The sequence below is a fragment of the Lampetra planeri genome, chromosome 17 (genome assembly GCF_965212315.1).
Source record: "Lampetra planeri chromosome 17, kcLamPlan1.2.h2, whole genome shotgun sequence".
In the NCBI taxonomy this organism is placed as follows: Eukaryota; Metazoa; Chordata; class Hyperoartia; order Petromyzontiformes; family Petromyzontidae; genus Lampetra; species Lampetra planeri.
In genome coordinates this window covers 9199414-9224937 of record NC_136123.1, presented here as the reverse complement: position 1 = coordinate 9224937, position 25524 = coordinate 9199414, and the positions used below count along the sequence as shown (strand labels likewise).

Genomic DNA, 25524 nt, shown 5'->3' with positions numbered 1-25524 from the left:
GTGAATTAAACCAATGTTATTTGATATTCAAGGTATAAAACAGCAAATACACATGGTGTCTTTACAGAGTTCTTTATTTACACTGCCAAACTTTTGCAGAGACTATGATATGCCCACCCTCAGTAAATCTATTTCATATTATTAAATGTACAATACAATTCCACTGTTTAGCTTTAAATGGGATCATCTCCAAATGTCCACGCCTTGCAGCTCCCTGGGCTGCACACAAGCTCTGCAAACACACTGATAGCGAAGTCGTACTCATAACCTCGTACGGGCAACATCAAATACGTCAAGCTTGTCATTCTAAAGATCGGGTAAACGTAAAATGTCCTTCAAGCCGAATGAGCAAAATTGACTGAAACAAACAAAAATAAAACAACCAAAAAGAATGAAATTATTCATTAGCAACTCCAAAATAAATAAAACAATGTATCGTAGGAATTGAACATTCAGAAGGACTCCATAAATGTCTTATATCTCTCAGGCTAAGCAGTTCAGGAAGGTGAGGGGAGGGCGTCTCTTAAAAGTTTCATGATAACTCTTATTCCTTTTTTTACATGGTAACATCAAAAGCCAAGCGTGTGCTCAATCAACGAAGAACTCAACGAAGGTGTAAACAGTAGAAGCTGGAACGGGGGCCGCTGCTCGCTCCTCTCAGATTTTCACTCGTCGTCCGAATCCGACGACTCGGATGATGAGATGTCATTAACGGCAACGAAGTTGCCAGTCGTTTTCTCGACACCTCTGTCCGAACTGCTGCTGCTACCACTGCTGCTGCTGCTGTCAGAAGAGCTGTCATCACCATCACTGCTGCTACCGCTGCTGCTACTGTTGCTGTTGCTGCTGCTACTACTGTTGCTGCTGCTGCTACTACTGTTGCTGCTACTGCTGCTGTTACTGCTGTCGTCTTCATTGCCTACAATGCCGTGCATGGAGCCAGCATCGAGTAAGCCCACCTCGCCCTCCTCCATCATCATCGCCGCTCGCCTGGCCACTTCACGTGCCCTGGCTGCACGGGCCTCCCTGTTTGCGCGTGACCCTACGCTCCGGCTGTTTGTGTGCACCGATGGCTTCTGCGTCTCCCTGGCAGTGGACGTGCCCAAGCCATCGAGGATGGGGAACAGGGTCGAGTAATGGTGCCCTGAGGAGGAGGTGGCGATGCTCACGCCAGGGACTAGGTAGGGGTTGAATGTTGCGGCGCTGCCACTCGGTGCTGCTGCATTTACAGCAGAGACCGACGTCACTGCCGCTTTTGTCGCCACCTTCTTTCGCCGCTCTTCCTTTGTTCGCAACTTCGACGTCTTCCCACCGGCGCCCCCGGATGCTGCACCTGAACTGCTGACCAGGCCGCGGATTCCCAGCATGCCCGGCAGCAGCATGGCCGGTCGCGAGGCGCTGTGGCCTTTGCTAGACTCGGCGGGCTCCGCAGGCGCTGCCAGCACCCCAGGAGCTGGGAAGCTCACGAGTCCAGCAATCTGCAGACCCTGCAAGCCCTGCAGGCTCGCAAGGTCCAAGCCAGAGAGGAGAGCAGTGGTGGCGGCGGAGGTGGAATTGGCGGAGTGTGGCACCGCAGCCGCACCGTGCCGAGCGTTTGGCGCCGGGCCAGGAGCAGGACCGGGCACGGAGGTTGCCAGTTTCATGGTCTCACTCTTGGGCCGCCGGCCGCGTCGGCAGGCGCCCTCCTCGCGCACCACGGGCCCTGTGAGGATGCGCTCAAACATGCTCTCCGGCAGGAAACCCTGGGAACACAGTGGGAGAAAGGGAGTGACATTGGCAATGTCATATCATGTCTCAAGTCTTATCCGCAAGTCTGGCCAGGTCATTCTGTGGTTAAGACTCACAAGCTCTTGTGAGAGTTTGAATTCCGTTAAGGTGTTGATTTCTTGGACAGTCACACCTCTGTTGCTGATTTTCTGGCAAATCGTCTGATGATGCTGGATGTAATTACCAGCGAAACGTCGTACTCAAAGTTTGACTTAACTTTCGTGACTGCAGGAATTAATATTCATTCTTTGGTTCTTTCGGTAAAATCATGTAGATAGAAAATAATAAAAAAAAATAAAGTGAATAAAAAGAAAAAATAATAAAAACAAAACCACTAATGGAGACTGTAGCCTGGTTCTTAATCGGAGTGAGTGTACTCGCAGTCTATAATGTAGACTGTACAGTCTATATGAATGTTTTAAAAATATTTGTATCCACTTTATTTTCTATCTACGTGACTTTAACGAAAGAACCAAGCAGTACGTCGTACTCAAGTTGTAAATGTTGTCGATTTACTCTCCAACACGCCGGTGGGCTGAAGTAGTAACTATTTGGCTTTTTGTTTACGTGACAAATCCTTTACCAACTGGCTGTGTCGGGTGGTGGAGGGTTACGACACATTTATTCTTACGCGATCTAACCCAAAAACCTTTATGATGAATTCTGAATAGCTCATCCACACATTAGTAAATATGCGGCAATGGTTTGATCGACATGCAAGGGAAGTTTTCAGCCGCCTGATGATTTGCAGTGCTTAACGCGAGACGAAATGAGATGAAGTGAGTGAAGCGCGGAGATTTAGATGCCTTTCAGGATTTGGGTGGGTGCTGGACGTACAGACTGCTTTACAATGTCCCCCCAGTCGGGTGAAACAGCAAAGTCCCGGTTTTCTTCCAACCACCGGGGTAGGTCCTTCATCGGGGGAGCCATGGCACCGCCCATCTGCAGACAAGAGAACGCACAATTACGTCAATGACACCGCACGTGGTGCCACGGGCATTAAAAGCCTGTGCGGAACCTGTCTGCCCTGCTGTGCGTCACGTGCATCTTGCCTGGTCTGCGTCACGCGTGTGCCTTGCCTGATCTGTGTCATGCGAGTCTCGACTGCTGTCTGTCCAGTGGGCTTTGCCTGCTGTGTCACGTGTGATAGGGCTTGTACGTGATAATGGTGTAATGACTTTTGCGTGTAGCGTGTAGCGTGTGATGGGTGCCGCGCTGTGTGTCAGTGGGCACCTTGCGCCCCGTGCGCTTGTTGACAACGGGCACCCTCTCTTCGCCCGTCAGCGTGTTCACGTCCAGCTTGTTGGGGTTCCGGCAGCGGTGACGCTTCTGCTTAGGCTTTTGCAAGGGAAAGGGAAGCATCTCGCCCGGTTCCTGGTTGGGGAGGAGGCACAATAGGGCAAAGTAGAGTCAGTGCAGGATTAGGTAATGCAGACTCAGATGGAAAATCTCACCACTATATTTGCGCTGCTGCTGCTGCTATTTCAACAGTCATTGCTATTCACGGCTGGTGAATCCCATGCCCATGACACTAGCAAGCATTTGTTCAACTCACTTTGCTTCAACATCCCATCACTGGAGAATTATTTATGTAGTTCTTTAGATAATAGACTTATGGTCTGATGGGGATTCAAGACAATAGCCTGACAGATAATTTTACAATGGAATTTTGAGGCAATACAATAAATTATCAACTCGACTCTTTCTGAGTCTATAGACAATAAAATTACAGAATGGTCTTTGATGGAGTCATCAATTAACAACATACCGACAGACTGGTCTTTGCTGCGGTACTTATAAAAATGGAAAAATCCATCTCTCCCAAAGAAACATGCCGATAAGAAAGCTGGCGCAGCCATTCGAACATTCAATAATCCCCCACGCCCGCTGGGCCGACTGGATACGGCTTTGGCCACCCCACTGTGGCATGGCAAGAGTGAGGGGTGGGACTCACGGGAACGTAGGAGGCCACGACGTTCTGATGGCACGAGGGCTGGGGCGGCCAGTCTCTGAGCTCCGCATTGCGTGGCGCAACGTCCACACGGCCGCAAGCGGATACCCGTCCGTCCGGGTCGGCACCGCGGTGTGATTCCATGGCTGGATCAACTGCCGCCTCCTGCGCAAGAGGATATAGAGGTACCCGGGTGGATGCATGAGCACATGGGGCACACAGAGACACACAGGGGTACACGTGGGAACTCGTGGGTATACAAGGGCACATGTTGGCACACATTAGCCCACATTGAAATAAGGGCACATAGTGGTATAGGGACATACAGGGGCACACAGCACATAGACAAAGTCACACAGAGGCTTAGGGACACGTACTACCCATGTGTTTTAGGCAATACCTAATTTTAAAGAATTGGTCCCTGCCAGAGGTATATGGTTCAGCATTTTACGATTGCAACACCAAGCATTGTGAACCATTAAATTCTATTAACTCAAATTGCAATGCTTTTACATTTCCTGCATGGCAAGAGATTCCTTAACACAGCGAGTAGGATAATTTTAAAGTTTTGCGTGACAAGTTCTGGCGTCTTAGCAAAACATCTGGTATTATGGCGATACCTGTGACACTGGCATACACAGTGCAAATAATGGACGATTCCTAAATGGAATCTTATGCCCTTGATGGTGATGAGGCTCCGTAGGTGCAGGAGCAAACTCCTCTCCTCACCGGTACTGGCGGCTTCCTCTTGGCCAGGAACGACAAGTCCACTCCCTCCACATTCTTCCTGCGGCCGCGACGTTTCTTGAACGGGGGCGTTCCTCCGCCGGGGTCTGACACGGCCCCGTTGAGTAGCCGCCCGAATGCGTGGGTTGGCTCCCCCGAGGCCTCCGTGTGCAGCACGGCTTCCAGGCGTGCCTGTGGCCCACAAAAGTGTCAACTCACTACTCACTTTGATTAAGCATTGGGTGCCACGGTGGCGAGATGTTAACTATCTCGCCTGGTATACAGGAGGTCAGCGGTTCGATCCTGACCTTGACACCTGTATATTTGGAGTTTGCATGTTCTCCCCGTAGTCGTGTGGATTTTCTCCGGGTCCTCCGGTTTTCCCCTCCACATTTAGAAGCATGCATTTAGAGTATTTGCCTGCTAAAAATTTCCAGGTTGCTTCTGAAAAAGAGCTATATAGCTCAGTGGGCCTTACCTGGTAAAATAAGAAATAGTTTAGTTTAGTTTAATCGCAAACTTCTCACATCTGTATTTAAAGTACCGTACTTACTGTTGCTTCCGTCCCGTAGCAACGGTGAGACGAAACCTAACAACGCTCCCAGCACCCCCCCCCCCATCTCCTCCCCCCACCCCATGCCTCTGAAATGCCGTTTACCTTGAGCTCATCTGCGGACAAGGCGAGCGATGCTGCCGTCTTGAGCGGCGCGACACGTGGCCCCAGCGAGGCGTAGGCTGCATCGCTCCGGTCTGAGCCGGGCTGCGCCGCAGCTTTGGCCATTTCCTGGACGGGGGCGGCCGCGCCGGCCGCGAGCGCCTGCCGCTTGGCCGCCCTCTCCGCCTCGATCTCCGCCTTCTTTCGCCGTCGCCGCTTTTGCTTCTGGAAGGTCATCTTGAGACCGCCCTCCTGGGGAGGTTTGCAGCAATTTTGGTAGCGTTAGTGAAGGGGAAAATGGTCATCAGCATTGTCAGGTCCAACAATAAACCAGCACCGCAGGTTGTGAGCAGGTTTTCTACAAGGCAGCCCCATGTTGTAGTCTATCATATATCCACATCCCACATGACAGCAATTAGGAATTTCCAGCAATGGCTCAGGATCTGACACTCGTTTGAGGAAAGGCAAACTCTGAATTGACTGTTGTCTATTAATCAAGGAGAGCCTAACTTAACCTCATGCCTCTTTCACAGGAGGGCCATGTTTGGCCAATTCCATTTTAATGTTTTACAAGTGGGAGTAAATCAAAGAACCCGAGAAAACCCACAAACAAAACAAGATAACAGCTCTAAAGTATAGATAGATCAGTAGCCCAACTGCGCTACTGACATCTCTTGGCCAACATGTAGTCCAGCAGATTGGGTGTCTCACGCAAGCGATTGAATCTGCGTAATCCCGCAACACTACTTTTAAAGCACTGGAATAAATATAAGAGTATGTTTCTTTGTGCCAGGACACATCTGTGAACCACGAGTAGATATGAAATAAACCAAATTGTTATTTTAAAGACATTGATTGCAGTGACAAAATAATCATAAAAACACTAAATGAAAACATAAAAGCAAGGGCTGATGATGAAGCAAGCAGTATGGCATGGAGACTGAGCAACCATCGAAACATCTCACAGTGAGGACTTAATTGGGCATTGTTTAGCCTCAATCACAATCCATTTTACCAAAATCACTAGCCCAGACACCGCAATTAGTCTGACCGTTTTAGCCAGTTGGATGCAATGTTAACACCCTACATGAATCTTCAATTATCCCATTGTTTGTAAAAAACACAGCGGACGTGTGGGTTCTGGGCTGGTGTATTTGGGTCACCCACAAGGAACGCAGGTCAAATGTTCTTCTATCTTATAATGCATACGCAATATAAATTGACCCTTGGTAAGGTGGCGCTGTGCTCGTGTTTACACAATGATGTCATGCAGAAGCAGTTTATAGTGAAAGGTCACAGCCAACACATAGGCAGCAGGAACCACGAGGGGAAACAAAAATATAAGTGCAAGAGTAATATCAGCCACAAATGCATTGTTGTTTGTTTCACTTTCACTCTCCATTTAAAAAGTATAAATGAAAAAAAAAACAACACCGTAATACATGATGATGCACAAATACATTAGTGTCTATGCATCGTTTTCTGTTCAGAGAAACTGAACGTACGGTGACAATTTTCACTGTAAACTGCTTCTCCTCTTGGCTGTTGCCCTGCACCTGATCCAGGCCCTGCAGAGAGAGGGACACAGAGAAAGCCCCGGCGGATAGGGGCGGGAGCGTAGTGGCGGCGGCGACGGCGGTGGTCGCGGCAGCGGTTGTGGCAGTGGCGACGCTGACGCCGTGGTGATGATGGTGATGGTGGAACGGCAGTGTCCGGGACACCGACTGGGCCGCCGCTGCGGGCGTTGCTGCCGCTGTAACAACCGCTGCGGCCGCTGCGGGAGCGGTGGTGGCTGAAGCGGTGGCGGCGGCGACTGTGGTGACAGTGGTGGCGGTGGTGCCGCTGGCGGATACCGTCACCCCCATGGCACTGGCCAAGCTGTATAGCTCGTAGTGTGGCCGCCGCCGACTGGGCCACTTGCCCTTGAGCACGGCGTGGCAAATGAGGTCCACGCGGTTGATTATGATGCGGTCCTGGCCGGTTTGGTGCGAGGGAGGAGAGAGTGCGGGGAAGGTAAGGGTGTTACGAGTGCAACGGTTAGATGAGAATGCGGCTGGGTGACGCAACCATCAAATATTAACAAACAACAAAAATGGAACTAATTTGTGGGGAAAAAACAGTGGTCGTCTAACACATTGTTCAGCGCCTGTCAAAGAAAGTGGCTTAGGGACAAACTGAAAAACATTAGGACAATGTTACCATGAGTTAGGAGAGGTAGCATCAGTGGTGGTAGAAGCACTCACGGTGATGACTGGAAACCTTTATAATTACGTTGAGAACACAATGCGAAGATGTCTTTTGCAAAATAATTTGACCAAAATTATTAATACAAAGTAACGGTATCAAGAAAAACATTTGAACACTGAATGCTCATAATTTTAGTTGCCATCATCGTCATTGCAAATTACTCCACCGAGTCTAGGAGTAATAGTACCACGGCTGCTTATAATACAATTAAAAAATAAATTATACTGCGCCCTTAATCAAAACACCACATAGCTCTGTACGTGTGAAACGTTCAAAGCACAATACAAATCTAAATTAGGAAAAAAAATGATGTCCAAGACACTCAATTAGGGTGAACAGATTGCACCAAGGCATTGGCCTAGTGCTCCAAGTGCGGTGGTACAGAAGTGAGTTTTCAGTCCTGACTTACAAATATCGACTCTGTCCTAGTCACAGATATGGCTGGAGGGGGTGGGCGTTCCACACGTGGAAACAATCAAACTACCAGAGTAGGTCTACCCTCGGCAGTGCATGTCAATCGTGTGGGAGGATCTGCGGTGCATCTGAGCTGCTGACCTTTGGCCAGTGTGGAGAAGCACGAGGACGCTCAGATGTGGGTGCAGCGACCGCAGCTGCAACAGAAGCTGCAACAGAATTGGCAACCGCAGCAGCACTGCCGCCGACTTCTCCGTCTCCCGTCACCTCTGCCTCAGTTGTAGCAACCAGCGCCTCGCTGCTCCCACCCAATGTCCCCTCCTCCACGCTCTGCATGCTCCCATCGCAGCTGGCGCCGGCCACAGCAGCCCCCATCACCATCTCCACCCCGTGGCTCTGGCTGCCGCAGCCTGGCCCGGCCGCATCTTGGCAGCTGTGGCAGGGCGAGCTGCTGCCGCTAACGCCGTAAAGGCAGAGGGCAGCACCGATCTCTCGATCCATCACGGCGCACAGCGCGGAGGGAGCGCCATCTCCAGCGTCAAGAGAGGTACGCGACGCACCGTCCCCGAGGTCAATCTTCAGCGCGAGCGCCGTCGCCTCCATGGCCGTCCCCCCCACGACCGCCGCCTCCTCCTTCTGCTGGTCCTGTGGCTGTTGTGGGTCGGCGCACTCCTTCTTGAGTTCAGCAGCCTTCAGCAGGCCATCCTTGCCTGCGTATAAGTCCTTGCAGTAGTCTTTGAGCTGCCTGTGGAATGCGTCCGGGTCGACTGCAAGAGGGAGGAACAAGTGCAAGAATGAGTACACGGGAGGAAATTACCCCTTCTGGTGGCAATATTACATTTTAATGCCTTTACGAGGCAGCAGACTGCAAATTGTCTCCGACTACTGGTAGTAGTTGAACCTGTATGAGCATGTGTCTCCATGTCTGAATAGATATTAAGGTATTAAGATGCACTGGTCTGATTGGTGGTCCTGGGCCAGTTAAGGAAATTGCATGCTCCGATGGTATGGACTAGGCCAGACAACTGTTTATCTTCCCATACAATGGTGGGAATCGATGGATGATGACGATGATGGATTTATTTGACCCAAACTGGGATTTAAATTCATGAGTGAGATTCTGGTACAGCACTATATGGACAATTTAGATGTAATAATATATTTACTTAACCAAGAGAAAGCCCAATGGTATCTCAAGTATGTTTTGTATAAAAGACAGGATATTGTGATGGCCAGCTAAAATAATTAATAAGTTTTGGTTTGAAGCTTTAATCGAATCCTCATTTAAACTGTACTGATATTTCATAACATTTTAAAGGATATATGTAGACATACATTTGGGGCTACCTTAACTTCTCAAGCACTCAAGGGCCACAGTCTAAAACTAAACGTTGTGATATATTTTAAGATACAAACCACTACTCATATCCAGCAATGGTGGATAAAAAGTGTTTGGCAAAGGTGTCAAACAACAAGAGCCAAAATCACATTCTGGAGGAAACAGCTTTAAAAAAAAAATTGGCAAAGAGAAAAACCCACATCTAATGAGTAGAAAACACGAGGCCACTTGGCGGCTGAAGCCGCCTTTCCACCAACACAAACAACGCCACAGGTCCTCGTTCGCATACTTACGTTTCACGTCGTCTTCACATTTTAGCATCGCCGCCTTCTTCTCCTCCCCATCCTCCTCCTTCTTGACCTTGCCGGGCTCCACGGTTTCCCAATCGTCCGCCTCGACCTTCGTCACCACCGCCACCCCCTCCTCCCCGGGCTCAGCCTTGACGCCGCCGTTCCCCCGGCCGGCGCACGGCGACCCTTCCTCCTTGACGGACGCGGGCGACGCGGGAGAAGCGGGGCTCTCCGGCTCCGACTTGAGGATCTTTTCTCCGAGCTCGGCCACGTCCCACGACTCGGTCTTGAGGCACAGGTCGGGCAGCTGCAGCTTGCACAGGATGTCGTGCGCCGCCACCACCCCGCGAAGGGGTGCCTCCAGCGCCGCCACCGTGTCCTCCAGCGCCTCCTGCTTGAACGGCGAGTCCCGGGAGTCTTTGGCGGCGGCGGCGGTGGCAACGACGGAATCCGAGGAGAGCGAGGGTCCCCGCGAGAGCGAGAGCCGCGGGTAGGCGTCCCCCGTCAGGCCCAGCAGGGGACTGGGGGGCAGCTCGGCGGAGCCCTGCGACGAGGGGCTCGCGGCGCCGGGGCCGCCCAGCAGCTCCTGCATGGGGTTGAGCAGGAGGTCGGGCTCGTCGGGCTCGCGCGGCGTGCTGCAGCGCGTCGTGGCGCCCGACAGCGGCGTCGTGGAGCTGCGCGACGCCGCGCCGGGGCAGCCCGGTGGCGTCGAAGGCCGCGAGTCGACGCCGAGGCAGAGGGGCGCGGGGAGGCGCGCATCCGCCTCGAAGGGCGGCGGTAGAGGCGGCGGAGGCGATGCGCGGGAGAGCTGCGCACACACCTGCACGCGGCACGCGGCACACGGGGGACAAACGGGGCCACGGCTCAGGCGTGGCTCCTCACGCAAACCAGCTCCGCCGGGCAGTTGTCGGAGCCAGAATATTTATTTATACTGGAGGAATCCGATGAGCTATAAAGCATTTTTTTTACAGATGTCTATTAGGGCCGGGTCAGAATGTTTCAACAACAAAAAAACAACACAATAGGAGTGCAAAGTATTGGAAAGTTAAAAACTCGACATCCTAGCCTACTATCTGTTTTTGCATTACGTGAATCATAATCAGAAGGATGTGAGCTTGAATCAACGTATGAACTGAAGCATCGTCAGAGTCAACAGTGGTTGTCCTGTTCCCAGATGCAGGCAAGTGCTATATATATACCGCTGGCTCTGGGCTATCGGAGCAAACAAGCAACAACCCTCCACATTAATTTGAGCAGCTAAGACAATGTGAAGTTTGATTTGATTACTATTTAAGTAAGAAAATACATGAAGCTCCAGTTTAAGAAATGTATAATCTATGGATTTAGACTCTTGTATTGAATGCAATGAATTTTCTAAATATAGCTGAAAACAATAAAATCTAGGAGCAAACTCGATCACAGAGAACACCATGATCTTCACTCTGGAGAAGGTAACAGAAGCAGACATTTTTCCAGCACATTTGCACCCTCTGACAATATTGCCGTAGCACTGTGACGGTTGGGGCGGCACCTCGAGCTGAGAGGATAGCAGGGGTGTGCCGTCCACATCGGGGAAGTGAAGACCGGTCCGGGAGGCGGCCGCGGCGGCGGTAGTGGCCGCGTTTCCGTCGGTGCCGTCGAGGATGAGGTCCGGACTCGCCCCGTGCGTACCGACGTCGCCCACGCCCCTAGACCCTGCCGCCGCCACCGCTGTCGTCATACACTCGTGCTGCATCCGCAGGAAGGAGAACTCGGGGTCGTTGAGCATGTGGTAGTCGGTGCGGCTAACGCCGTGCTTGGCGGCCGAGAGGAGCAGCTCACGGTCGTGCGCGCCGCACTGCCACCAGCTGGGCAGTTCCACCGACGGCTGGCACAAGCGCAGTCGCTCCGTCAGGTGCGGGTGGCGCAGCACCTGCTGGCGCACCTTGCGCAGCAGCTCAATGCGGTAGAGCGTGCGCGAGGCGCGCTCCTCCGTGATGGGCTCCACCAGCAGACCTGGCTCCAGCGGGTCTGTGTGAAAAGCGTCACCACGTTAAGCCCATGTTAAAATGCTGCTGCATAGATAGGGTTTGGCAACCTGTGGATTTGCAGCCTCGTGCGGCTCTTTAAGGACTGCTTTGTGACGTTATTTAGTAAGGATTATTGTCTCGCATTCACACGTATTGCGGCTCTTGAATAAAAAAAAAAAGAATCTTGTTATTTTGGGTGCAAACCCCTGGCATAGGTCATCGTGGTCATACTGTCCAGCTCCCCGTTGTGTTTTCGGGTTGTAATGCATGCTGTTCGGCAAGATGTCTGACTTCTCGCTTCACCTGCTGCTGGAAGCTTCTTGAGGAAATTAAGTGAAAAGTCGGACATTATGCTGAACAACACCCGGCATAAACAGAGCACACATTGGAGAGCTCAAAGCTGCAACAATATTAATTTGATTTATATCGCGCTTTTCATTAAGGATTTCAAAGCGCTGCATAGGACACAGCAGCAGCAGGCACTCAGCATAAAAACAATATTATAAATAAATGTTAACAATCATTTACTAAACTAACTAAAAGTTTAAGAATTGGAAGTGTGCAAATAGGTCCATCATGGCAATGTCCAATGTGCTTGCCATAATTTCATTAAAGGAGTTTTTATACCATGTATTGGCAAGGAGCTGTATAATAAATAAAAACAATAATTTTCCTTTTATACGTTGGTTATTTTATTCAAATGTTCAAATTTTTTCCTTTTTTATTTTTCTAAAATACCTATATATATATATTTTTTTAGTTTGTAGGTCGGTGAGTATCCTTGCTCGCCTACATCTGCTGGGATCAGGTGAGATCGTTGGGCCAGCTGTCTATGCAAGCTGGGAGGGCAAGGGTCAGACGTCCATTGCCTCTGATTTGTTAATGATTAAAGGCATGGCCAGTTCATGAGAAAAGGCTGCAGTGCTACATATAGACCGTCGTGGAATATACTAAGAATTCAGTAGAGTTAAATGCAGGCAATTTTCACTGTTGTTCAGTTTCAGGTTTAAATTTGTTGTCCCGGAGTGACCAGCATCCGTATTTTAGATTGACTGCTGGTTATGCAAAACGTTAATACAATCTAACCAATGGTGGAACGCCTCCACTGGCAGTTTGCGGCTTGTGCAGAGAAGTAATCAACAACTGCTGCTTACATTTGTATTTATAATAGCATCTAAATGCAACCGTCTATGAAATTGTTTTACAAAAGGTGAAAAAGGCACGAGGTGGAAGTTGGGCGAGACCGTCAAGGCAAGGTCGTACGCTAGAGAGGAGGGCACTGATATGATCGCAACCGGCAACACGTGTGGATTTGTTTGAACACGCTTCAATCGATAATGTGAGGGGTCTGTGGTAACCTCGGTGACGAGGCTGATATTTATTCTTCTCTGCAGTGGCGGTTGCTGCAATGGGGAATAATAAATGCCAAGAGTAATTGATGGGACCGACACGGGCGCTGTCATTGTGCCTGTATGGCAGTGGCGTTGCTGCTGGTGGGCCGATCCACCAAAGGTCTGCAAAGCGCCGCCTCTCGACCACGTCCATCCGCATTGTGCAGGTCTACGTGCGTGCAGAACGGCTGTCAATGGCAACAGAGGGTGCCGCGGTGGTGAGATATTAACTGCCTCGCCTGGTGTACAGGAGCTTGTGGGTTCGATCGCGACCCTGACGCCTGCTGCATATTTGGAGTTTGCATGTTCTCCCCGTAGTCGTGCGGATTTTTCTACGGGTCCTCCGGTTTTTCTCACCACATTGAGAAACATGCGTTTAGAGTATTTGGCTGCTATAAATTACCACTTGATAAGGCACTTTGTTGAGCGATCGTTTGTGACCAGGTCGCTCCTGAAAAAGAGCTAAATAGCTCAGTGGGCCTTACCTGGTAAAATAAAAAGTTGGTTATAGTTAGTTGACTAATTCAATCCTTGCATTCATTTATAAACTACCAAACACACTTGCTTCATATGTTCATGATTAAAAAAAATATTTTTCCTGTTGTGCCGAATACCTTACATCGCAAAAGCCTACGTGTTAAACAAACCAGGAGTTATAACGTATTGATGTTTTTTGCTGTGAGACAACCGATTGTTATACTGGTAGTAACCTCCTGGTTTGACCAGCCCACAGGAGATTATTCTGTCCGTCTGGCAGTTGTGCATCCAAAAATGGGAGGGGTGGGGCTGGCTGGAGAGGGGAGGGTGGGGAGGGGCTGGGTGGGGAGGGAGGGGCTGGGTGGGGAGGGGAGGGTGGGGAGGGGCTGGGTGGGGAGGGGCTGGGTGGGGAGGGTGGGGAGGGGCTGGGTGGGGAGGGTGGGGCTGGGTAGGGGTGGGGCTGGGTGAGGAGGGGCTGGTCACCCCGTGGTGCCCTTATAAAACTCAACGTTTAACCTACTCAAGCCGGCTTGTCCAAGCCCTCACAGTTGGGAATATTTGCGGAATACACCACGCCGCCGTTGACCCTGGCCATTGACCGAGCAACCCAACGTTACTACCAGCTCCCTCCGCAGGAATGTTAGACAGGTCTCTCTTGGGAACCATTAACTTGATAAAAATGCATGCCCTCAGGATAAATATTTGACCATCTCCATTTGAATACCACATAATGTAAGAATATAATTAAAAAAGTTTAGTTCTCATACAGTCACCCATAACATTACTGACTTGTTACCGATGGAGGGGGGCGTCAAAACAAATGTGAACATTTAAGTCAGCGTTTGTCTTCACAACCTAATTTAGTGTTCCAACCTGAAAACGTTTAAACAATTCTAATTTCCTAAAAGTAAAGTCACTGGACGTGTACAGCCTGCAGTTTAAGCCAGCACGACACCGGCAACACTGATAATGAGGCACGGTGAGATCGATTAAAGGAAGCTGCTTTCAAATAAACTGGGCTGCATGGCCACTGGGTGGAAGAAAACCAAGGAAAAGCAGCCAGCTGCTGCTGCAAAGGATGTGCAATGCTCCCCACGAACAAACAAAACACATCAGTGCACCGGGCAAATCAGCAGAGGCCACCTCAGCACGAAGCCACAGCCGTAACACGAAAGGGCAGCGGCCGCAAATCTCGTTAACGAAGGAGCGGCTGCCACCGAGTGCTATCGAACGCAAAATGCCAATAAGGCCCTGTTAAATCAAACAGGCGTGCAGCCAACGCCGTAATTGAACACAACACGCAGCTGAAGGCTGTTAACCAGGGCGGTAAAAACGTCAGCCAGTGCACCCCCTCCACCACCCCACCTCACCTCACGCCGCTCGTCGGAATCAACGGGAGAGCCGGCGGCGCCACCCACCTTCCGTGTCGGAGGGCGGCAGGCGGCAGACCTTGCGGCACATGGCCACGAAGGCCTGAAAGTAGCGCGTGAGGCTGTCGTCCGTCTTCTTGTCGAGGCGCGCGAACGAGCGGAAGCGGGTCCAGTCGAAGCGCCGCCGCTGGGGGTCGAACTCGACGCCGAAAGTGGAGACGACGCGGTAGAAGTCGGCCTCCTCCCGCCGTGTCCACCTGAGGACAATGGGGGCGCGTGGCCGCAGGAGGAAAAGGGGTCGCGTGTGGTTAGAAAATAATACGTCAGAGACGCGAGGGACTCGTCGGTGGCTCGCGGATAAGTCGTTCACTTGTGGACCATTCAGTCGCCCTTGAGCAAGTTACTCGCTTAAGCATGAGTCGCTGTGTTGAGGATGAGTCACTAGGTTGAGGATGAGTCACTAGGTTGAGGATGAGTCAGCCACCCAAAGGTAAAACAGTGGGACATAAGTGAGCCGGTAAACTGTGGAGTGCAGTTAGTTCCTTGTGGACAAGGCTGGTCACTTAAACACAACTTGTGAACAAGCCAGTCATGTACACATTAAAACATCTCTTACCTGGAAGTCAACTGTGAATATGTAAATTACCCACAAATTATTAAGACACTGACAAATCAGTCAGTCACCCACAAATCAGCGAGTCACCTAAAAGAGATCCAGTCACGAAGGGGAGAGCCAGAAATGGACCACCGCATGAAACCCTCTTCACGGATAGACCCCGACCGACGGACCGACGGCACAAACCTCTGGCGCTTCTCGAGGCGGGCGAACTCACGCGCCCTGAAAGCCTCCTCGCGCTGTGCAGCGTCGCCACTGCCCCACACCAGCCCCGAGTCGCCGGCGCCCTGCAGCGCACCGCCCAGCGCACCCCGCACACCCTCGCCCTGCTGCTGCAGTTGCAGCTGCGGCTGCTGCTGTTGTTGATGTTGCAGCTGCTGTTGTTGATGATGAAGATGCTGCTGTAGCTGTTGCAGCTGTAGCTGCTGCAGTTGCTGCTGCTGCTGCACAGGTGGTCCCTGCGTGAGCGACGGAGACGCCGCCGCCGACGCCACCCCCGCGACCACCGGCAGAGCGGTGGCCGAGGCGGCGGTGGAGGGGTGTCTGAGGGAGGGCGAGAGGCCATGAAGGCCGTGCAACTCCAAACTGCCGCCGGAGAACGGCGGCTCAAAGGGGCTGCAGGCGGCGGTGGCGGGCGGCGCCGCCTGCAGCGTCAGCTCGTCGTTGCGGCGACGGCGGCGGCGGCGCTGCCCCACCAGGCCTCCCCGCGCCTGCGCCTCCAGCCGCTGCTGCTGCTGCTTGTAGCAGCGCTGGTAGGTGGTCACGAGGCGCCGCAGGCGGGCGGTGAGCGCCGACGGCGAGGGCCAGTACAGCTTGCCCATCTCGGCGGCGCCGGAGCCGCCGACGCCGTGAGGGTCTTGAGGGACGGAGAGAGTGGCGGCGCGGTCAGCGGCTGCGGAGGGTAAACGCTCGCGACACTTCGCACGATTTCTTTGCTGCCGGGTTCACGTGACGGCAAATTGAGATGCGATGTCCGGATTGGTACGTTGCATTTTTTTTTAAGCGACACAGTTATTCTTTGCCATATGCTTACTGGACAGATGGAGTACAATTGGTAAAAATCTATTTGTGCAAACTTTCATGAACAAATTGCTGCCCTGAATTCTGGAAGACAAAATGTCATTATCCGAGGAAGGAATTTAATTCTCAAGTGGTTTTCATCAAACATACCCAGGTAAGGTTGTAATAATCATCAATGCATTTACAAAGCACTTAAAATAACCTCAGAATCTTATGGCACCTTACATCACATCTCATCTCAACCGTACAAAAAGAAACCCCTCCTGGCAGCTGTCCCCCCTATGCAGCACGACTCAGTAGGATGTGACGATTGAAATGTGTAATCCCAAAATGAGTAATTTGCAGGGAACAAATTTGGCAAATTCAGACAATGACACCATTACACGGTGGCCTTACTCTTTTCAATAAAGGTCGCAGGTGGTAGGATGCAAACACAGGTCTTCCCTCCTCTACTCATCTACGGATGTCTTCCTCACAAAGCCATTAGTGCATTAATTGACGGCGGGTGTACAAAGTGATTTTAGGACAATCGCATGCGCGCACTTGAGTAGCCAAGGCAAGCTTTGTGCCAAGGCCACTTCAAGTAATCAAAATTGCACCAGACTAAATTCCGGCTCCAAGCCATGGGCACGGCAGTGCATAATTGATCTAGTCTCCAAAATAAACAAATCAATAATAAAAATAAACAATTCTGACATGCAAGCTTTGATCAATATATAAAATCGGCACTGAAGCAATGAGAGCCTCAATTTATACATACAATGACCCGATCGTGCTGTGCAAGAATGCAAAAAGTATGTTTCACTGTTCATCACAAAAGCATTGATGTTGAACGGATCAAAGCATTCTCAGGCTTCTATTGAATTTTCACATTTCTTACCTTCAGAAATGTCAATCTGTAAACTCCCTGGAGACATTGAATCATCCTGTCAAGATAATAAAAAAAAAACATCATCCACCATTCCTCAGCATTCAGTCCCATGGCACACGCACTTTACGTTTAAAGCAAAAGTGATGAAGACATTTTTTTAAATTTTAAACGGCTGGATGACTCGGGTGGCTCCTAATGCCAGAGCACTGACACAGCAATGCTGAGATCTGGTGTTCAAATGTGGGCCGCCCCACTTGTGATTAAAACCAAGTTCTTATTTTCATCGCAAGTTTGATGGTCTCTGCTCCGATCATCAACAACCGCACACGACATTGTGCTATAAATATGGTTTTGAGCTTAATTTGGCCCAATGATCGCTTGTGGTGAGTGACGCAGCAATGACCATTGTTAAAGCAAGATAGGCTTTTTTGTAAGTTACTCCAGAAATAGCTCTGTGCAGTCACCTTCTACGATCATTCCCTGACATAGTGTGAGGTTCTGCAGAATAAGTGAGTCTTCGTAAGGTGCTTCTCACTCTCAAGACTTAACTCTGGCAAGCAATACTGGGATATACAGTAATTAGTGGTAAAATTCACAAGAACACTAAAACAACAAAATATGGATAACTGGAATATGTTAATTTACAATGACAAATGTACGCTTGAAGAGAGTGCGTATCGTACGAATGTGAATTACTGCTACACGCATCCCACTCGAGTCCAAGGGCTGGAGAAATGAACACACACCTCAAGGTCCATGTCGTTCTTGAAAATGGTACGGCCAGGCTTGTACTCAGGATCTTCAAACTCTTCGGTGGCAAATTCCGGACTAGTGTGAGAATGAATAAGGGAAAGGGATAAGTCATTATTACTGATAAAATCACACGATGCTCATGAAACAAGCTTGAATGCACATACGCAGACAACGACCGTTCATTAACTCATACAGGCTATGGAGCAAGTGCTGGAATGCAACGTGAAACTTTTAGTCTCGCTTCACTTTGAGGCCAGGTGGAATAATTAATGGTTGCTGGCTGCAGTTTAGGGGTAATACCAAAACAAAGATCCCCCATATAGCCTAAACAGACTGCACGGGCAAGTGCTGTTATCGAGCACCTATGAAGGCCGGCACGGCACACGATGGGGTGGGTGGCCAACACCATACCCGGCCGCCTTTGTGTCCCTAGTGGCGATGTGTACGCACGGCACTAGGTACTAATTTAAGACTTGAGTCGACCTAGGGGAGACCCAGAACAAGTTCAGAAATCACTTGCCACTGGATGTTTGCCACGGCAGGAAATTAAAAAGAGGTTGCCGGGTTCGTAGCGCGCTAAGGGGCCATCCATTTAGTACGTACGCATGGGGGGTGGGTGAAGCCTCGATAATAATAATTTGTCTACATTGGCCTTCAAATGAGCCACAGTTCAGTTTCTTCACCTGTCAGACAAGTACTACCAGGAGAAGTAGGACTGTGGGAGAGGTGTCACTTGTATGCCACCGTACCCGACTGCTTAGCTATCACGCAGCTCAGCAGTGAGTCGTGCTGCTGCTGCTGCTGCCGCCCGGTCTTCAGTACCAACACTGGTCTTCACATCAGTCTACTGTTACAGCAGATGTTCAGTCGACGCACTTTTTACAGAGACTAGTTCACCGAGTTTTAATTGTGTTTTAAGATCATAATAGACGTGTTTTTGAATAACCAGTCAGGATGGATAACACGGTCAAGTACAGCTGTTTGTACAAAGCTGTGTGTAAAGCTAGGCCAGCGTTTGAACCTAGCGGATACTAGACAAACTTTTTAAAGGGACGAAACTTAATTCTTTAATGCAGCCGGCGGTGGAAAATCTGTTTGCTTAAACACGTTAATATTATTAATCCTTTATCGTTTCTGCGTGGATTAAACATCGGCCGTTCTATAGGATTCGTCAAGCGTATGTACGCAGGTGGGGGGGGGGTGTAAAAAGTCCGTGTGCCTACAGGGAGGAGGGGAGGGGTCAAATTTTGACAGATTGTTGCATACGTACTAAATGGATGGCCCCTAAGTGCTATGCCACCACTCCTCCTCACAAGCACACATGCGCATCTTTGGACTGAACCCATGTGAGCTCAGGTCCTGCGTGGGAGCCCGGAGCTGATGACTGCTCACCCGTCAGCAAGGAAGTCGTAGTTCCGCTGCTCGGCGGCGATTGCCATCTGGTCAGGCATGCCCACGCGCTCCAGAAAGCACAGCGCTGGGTCCGCTCGCATCGAGTTGTACTTCTCGTAGCCTGCAGACGAGAGACAGCACACGTTTTAGACTGCCACATTATAAGGTGGCACCCATTACACACAAAGTGCTTGCCACAAATGAACCACAATACGATACCTTGCTGATTTCGTCAAAGAGCATAACCCATCACGTGAAGTCCGGTCATCCTCGCAGCGGCTTTTGGCCAACCATCGAACAAAGACGGAAGGCGCGCTTTCAGATGCGCTTCTACGGCCGTCTGGAACGCTCTTTGTTCTGATATTTGGAAGCCGCTGGAGCTATGCACTTTTAAATCATCTAGATTGAAAATGAATTTCTTTAGAATTGCTTTTCGTGTTTAGTCTGTGCATTCATTTTCTGGGTTGCAAAGTGTGTGCTAGGTTAGGTTAAGTGTGATGGCTTGTAGTTAATCTGTACATGTGTGTGTACTGGGTTGTAGTGTGTGAGTGTGACTCGATGGTGTGTGAGACTGGGTTATGTGTGCTAGGTCGACTCAGCCTCAAATAAGTACCTGGTGTGGTGCATAAAAATACCGCTACTAGGGAGACAAAGGTGGCCGGGAGTGGTGCTGGCCACCCACCCCCCTCGTGTGCTGTTCTGGCCTTCTTAGAGGTGCTCGCTAACAACACTTGCCCCAACAGTCTGTTCAGGCTATACTAAGGGGGATCTTTATCTCTCTCTTTCTCTTTGGTTTACGTGTGCTAGTGGGGAGCCGTGGCGTAGAGGTTAGTGCGCTGAGCTACGAACCCGGCATACCCGAGTTCGATTCCCGCTCATGGCAAACACCAGTGACGATTACCTGAACCGGTTATGGGCCTCCCCTGGGTCGACTCAGCCTCAAATGAGTACCTGGTGTAAACATCCCCACCGGAGCGGCAAGTGCGGAAGGGTGTGGTGCTAGCCACCCACCTCCCCGTGTGCCGTTCTGGCCTTTATACGTGCTACTCGCTAACAGCACTTGCCTCAACAGTCTATTAAGGCTAGGCGGCGGCGAGGAAGGGGGGGATTTTTGTCTGTGTGCTAGAGAGTGCTGCGAGTTGCAGGGTGTTTACTCCGTGGCTGAGTGATTGTGTGTGAACCGCGCCGCCGCCGCACCGTGCTTGCAGACCCCGATGAGCAGCGACTTGTCGGCGTCAGCGTCCCACCACGACACCGGCTGCTCCCCGGCCTCCGCCTCCGGGAGCCAGATGTCAATCTCGCTGCGCACAGCAGCGCCATGGCGTGCCCAGAATGACGCGTTAACAATACAGCTGTACTCTCCATCGCAATGGACCATCTAAACCAATGTGCCGTCCCCATCCCAGTGTACAGTCCACCCCAGTTTATTATCTACTTCAGTTTAACATCCAACCCATTGTACCATCCATCCTAGTTGACCATCCTTCCATGTGTACTATTGCTCTCTGTTATTGCTGCTGTGGCAATGTCTTTCGCCAGTCCATGATTCCATCATTATTTTCAAAGGAGAAAAGCCCAAGCCAAGCAAACTAAAATGTGACCAGGTTGCTTCCGAAAGAGGTATAAACATTTCAACATGCACAATGTCATGCTCGACATGTTCAAGTGACAAGAATACCCCTCAGCCTTAAACATGTTCGGAGCAAGTGCTCTTATCGACTTCAAGCTAACATACGACTCACATTAATATAAACGTACACGCACAAACACACATTCACCGTGGGTGGTGGCTGCAAACAAACAGAAACGTACCTGGCATCGACGCCTTCAAACACGCGGTCCGCATTGTCCCCGATCACTTCCTGCCTCAAGTAGTAGAGCATGCGCACACGCAGCAGAACCCTGGAGGGCAGCGTCAGAGCACAGGGGACAGCAACCACAGCTCACAGCTCTGCTCAATGATACTGCAGCAGTGCACGGAGGCCTCTTACCACACCCTGGTCCCCTGCACCCACACTCAGCCGAGCCTCCATGCCTACGAAGGTTGGCGAGATGTTAACTATTCTAGATTTGAAGTTTTCGTGACTGCAAGGATCAATACTCTTTGGTTCTTTCGGTAAAGTCACGTAACTTTACCGAAAGACTTACCGAAAGAACCAAAGAGTAGAGATGTTAACTACCTCGCCTGGTGTGCAGGAGGCCGTGTGTTCGATCCTGACCCTTACGCCTTTTGTATAGTTGGAGTTTGCATGTCTCTCTCCCCGTGGTCAAGTGGACTGGTATTTGGCTACTGTACATTTCCACGTGATAAGCCACTTCGTTGAGCAATCATTTGTGGCCAGGTAGCTTCTGAAAGAGAGCTATATGAGCTCAGCGGGACTTATCGGGTAAAACACATTTTTTTTTGTAGTTTTGTTTACCAAAGATGCTGCTTGAGATGATTGTTAGACAATGTGCATGAGCTGCATATATTCTCAACCCAATTCAACGTCAAACACTTCTTAAAAAAAAAAAATTGTTAAACGTGCGAATGCAATAGTCGAATGAAAAAAAATAAACAAAATATTCGTGGGCAGTCAAGAGTGGACATCCTCTGTTATAAGTGGCCCATACCATGAAAATGTGAATTTCCACAAGTTGCTTAGGACTGCTCCAATACTCCATTGAGTATGGAGGCACTCTAAGAAGGATTCTTCATTCGCTGCTCCTTCTATTGCAGTGGGTCTTTGAAATAAAGTGAGAGGACGTGCCATCTCCTACATGTAAAATGAGAAAATGGTAAATGTTGGGAATCGAACTCCCGATGCTCACAAATTGCAGGGCAAAGCAATGTGAACTCGGTAGTTAGCTGCGTCTCTATACCCTGCACATGCCAGGCAGTCCCAGTTTGTACTGTACAGTAACTACTCTACCAGTGAACTTTGTGCTCGAGTGGTTTTCTTTGAATATTTAATTGCCCTTTGTACTCTTTTAAGTTTAGATGAGAGATAAGATTGGGCTCGATGCCCCACCGAGTGGGAACTGCAAGTGGGGTATATGTACTTTTATATGGGGCCCTTTGTACTTTTTAAATCCAAAAATCAATACCGATTACATTACAAGCTGTAAATTGTCTTAATTTGGCATTCATGTAAATAACGGGGTATTGGGAAAAAAACAAGAAACGGATATACCTGGGAACCCAACGGTGGCAAGATGTTAACTACCTCGCCTGGTCAACAGGAGGTCGTGGGTTCGATCTCAACTGTGACGCATGCCCCCATATCTAAAATTTGCATGTTCTCCCCGTGGTCGCGTTAATTTTTCTCCGGTTCCTACAGTTTTTCTCTCCACATTTAGAAACATACGTTTAGGGCATTTGGCTGCTATAAATTTCCACATGATAAGCCACTTCGCTGAGCTACTATTTGTGGCCAGGTCGCTTCTCAAAGAGAGCTATGTAGCTCAGTATGCATTATCTGGTAAAAAAATGTTTTAAGTCTCTGCGCTCTCCTGCACAGGACTAACTTGTTGCAGTGGTGCTTCAGGTGCTTCTTGTAGCCGTCGTCGAGCAGCAGGGCCTCGGGGTTGTACTTTGCGAGCCAGTCCGTCTTGGCCGGGTCCAGCGTGCTGATCTGGGACTTCACCTTCTTGCCCTTCCGCCCGCGCGGCACCGGTGCCGACAGCCCTGAAGACCATCGAGGTAAAAACGACACCACGTCACGGAGCCGGCACGATGATACCCCTGGAGTTGTACACGTACAGCCCTTTCGTCAAATCCACTGACGGACGAGGCCATCCCACCACCGTGGCGGGTTGTGGGGGTTGTTTGACCACCACACTTCACCACACCCCATGGCGCGCGCGGGTTGTTATCAAAGGTAGGCACCGTAGACATGGGAGGATAGTACAGTACAATGGATTTTGTTGCACTGGCCTCTGCTGCCCATATTGTATCCTCACAGTAGCCGATAATAGCAGTTTGTAAAATTTAAGTTGGTCACCTAATTTAGCACTTATTCAGGCTTGACCCAGCTGCCCTTGCGAGATTGGGCAAAATCAGGCACACTCTGGTAATCTGATCATAAAACCTGACATCCTTCCATAACTAAACTGTCATTAAAACTAGATTTTAGTAATAATAGGATTTTTCCCCTTTTTTCCGTCAACAAAACTGAAACCTAATTACGAGGAATCATGTTTACATTAACCACAATACCTCGAACCTATTATTACATTTTGGTACTGGCAAAGGAGGCTTCATGATAGATTTTAGTACTCACGTGAAGCTGATTTTCAAAGGTGTTCACGAATACACTCCGGATCCTTGGTATCTGAACCGGAGCGTGTTGGTGACCACCATATGAACAACTGCATTCTCAACTGTCCTCAGTTACTGGTCTTACTGGTAACTGGTCTGTTACTGGTTACTGGTCTAACACTGCATGCTAGGTATGAAATTAACAATTCATTAATGGATCAAAATCGATCCTTATGCTCACGACACGCGAATTTAATTCATCGAGAAAGGTAAGATTAAGCAATTCATGAAAAGTACGTGCATATGCCATGTGAATGATCCATTTAGGCTCATAGAGCCAGCAAAGTAGTACAAACCAAATGCAACAAAAGTGAGAATCAAATAAATAAAATGGTTAATGTGAGGCAAAGGAAACGGTTACTGGATTCAATCATGACCCTGAATCTCTGGTCACGAAATCTTTCCATGACAGCATGGACTTTGCATCTATGTATTAGTTAATAAGTTAATCCTACATAATTGAGACCATTTAAAAATGATATAAATATACCTTTGCATAGTAATACATAGATTACTGGCTTTTTTAATTTAAATTCAAAGAGTAATGAAATGCACCTTGAAACTATATACCAACCATCTCTTTTAATTTTGCTCTCCATGACGACTTAAAAATAAATTGTTGAATTTTTTTGTTGAGTTATGTTTGTGATAAATTCAGTCTAGTTAATGGATATTCATTATCAAGTAATTGTGACTCGTGCATTGCAATTATAAACAGCAGGCATAATAATTTGATCGAAGAATATCCCGATTGTAACAGAATGCTGTGAAACATCTCCATAATAATAATAAGCCATTCCAGTAAAACTTGGTTTGTCATTTAATTGATCATATTACGGCTCTATGGACGTAGCATTCAGTTTGATTGCCATGCGACAGAACGTTTGCATGGCGTAAAAAGGTGCAACCACCTATTGTGGATTAACAGGCCCCATTGAAGGAACCTGGGGAGTAGCTCTATGGACGTGTCACATTCCACTGGGTCTGTATGCCTGCGCAGGTGTTTTTCGGTGTGTTTTTGGGTGGCGCCACGTGATGTTCAGCGTGATGCCAGATGCTTCACTCCGCATGCTGGCGGCTGCTTCAGGCGCGTGGTAACAACCCCAAAACACATTGGGAAATTTCCTGGGTCGTGCTCCGACAGAACGTTCACTCTGAGAGCTCGGAATGGAAATGTCTTCATATGACATGGAAAGCAGGTGAGGTTCATGGACCCAAACACATAGAGATGAGTCTTCAAAATGAAATGGAAGCTTCGTAGTCTCTTTCGTATTGCAGCACAGCTGATTTAAAGGTGCTCTTGCGGAGATGTTAGCGACTGAATGGTGTGATGATGATGACTGAAAATCAGTGCAGCACGCGCATGCAAGGGGGCACTGATTGAGATGTTCGCGTAGAAACAAAGGAAGCTTTTATGTTGTTGTTATTATTTACAACGTGGGATGCAACACACTTGCCGGCTCTTTAACTTCTCTTTGTATTTAGTTGTCACCGATTATATGCCAATCGTCTCATTGATGTCATGTCATGAAAAGAACAAGAATTCCTTCAGGCAGAAGTGCATCATGTCGTTTCAGAAGACACCAGAAACCTACATTGATGTATTCAATACTGGTGAATGCGCACAACTCAATATATGTTCACAATGATTTGATAAAATGAATAGATTGTTGCAGTCTCTTAAAAGGCACCTCAAACCCAGCAGCTCTCCTCCTTCAGGCTTTCATGTTGTTACAAGTGTAGTGGTGATACGCGCTGGGTGTATATGTCGTGTGCCAGCGCGTATGTACGGGTGTGTGTGTGGTGACGCGCGCTGACGGGGAGGAGCAGGCGTCAGTGCGCGGGTGGGGGTAGTGCTGCTGATTGGCTGTGTGCCGGTGACGCGCCCAGAGGGAGTGATCGGGTAGCAGCGCGGTGTGATTGGTCGGGGAGTGGA

General features: G+C 49.4%; 1 protein-coding gene across 13 annotated transcripts in view; it reads right to left on the bottom strand.

Moving 5' to 3' along the window:
• Positions 1-56: 56 nt before the first annotated feature.
• Positions 57-25524, bottom strand: part of LOC144723345 (chromodomain-helicase-DNA-binding protein 9-like) — a 172703-nt gene continuing 147235 nt past the window's right edge. For 11 of the 13 annotated variants that reach the window (XM_078602060.1, XM_078602064.1, XM_078602067.1 and 8 more), the window contains 18 exons: positions 22796-22955; positions 21101-21190; positions 20486-20589; positions 19289-19409; positions 17890-17971; positions 17153-17198; positions 15439-16144; positions 14685-14893; positions 10921-11399; positions 9393-10209; positions 7902-8527; positions 6605-7072; positions 5103-5351; positions 4448-4636; positions 3722-3883; positions 3001-3141; positions 2605-2709; positions 57-1742 (listed from right to left, as the gene is read on the bottom strand). In XM_078602060.1, coding sequence (XP_078458186.1) covers positions 666-1742; positions 2605-2709; positions 3001-3141; positions 3722-3883; positions 4448-4636; positions 5103-5351; positions 6605-7072; positions 7902-8527; positions 9393-10209; positions 10921-11399; positions 14685-14893; positions 15439-16144; positions 17153-17198; positions 17890-17971; positions 19289-19409; positions 20486-20589; positions 21101-21190; positions 22796-22955 — 5831 coding nt within the window. In that variant the 3' untranslated portion in view covers positions 57-665. The remainder of the gene's footprint in view (positions 1743-2604; positions 2710-3000; positions 3142-3721; positions 3884-4447; positions 4637-5102; positions 5352-6604; positions 7073-7901; positions 8528-9392; positions 10210-10920; positions 11400-14684; positions 14894-15438; positions 16145-17152; positions 17199-17889; positions 17972-19288; positions 19410-20485; positions 20590-21100; positions 21191-22795; positions 22956-25524) is intronic. The other 2 variants (XM_078602069.1, XM_078602068.1) reach the window with 2 other exon arrangements.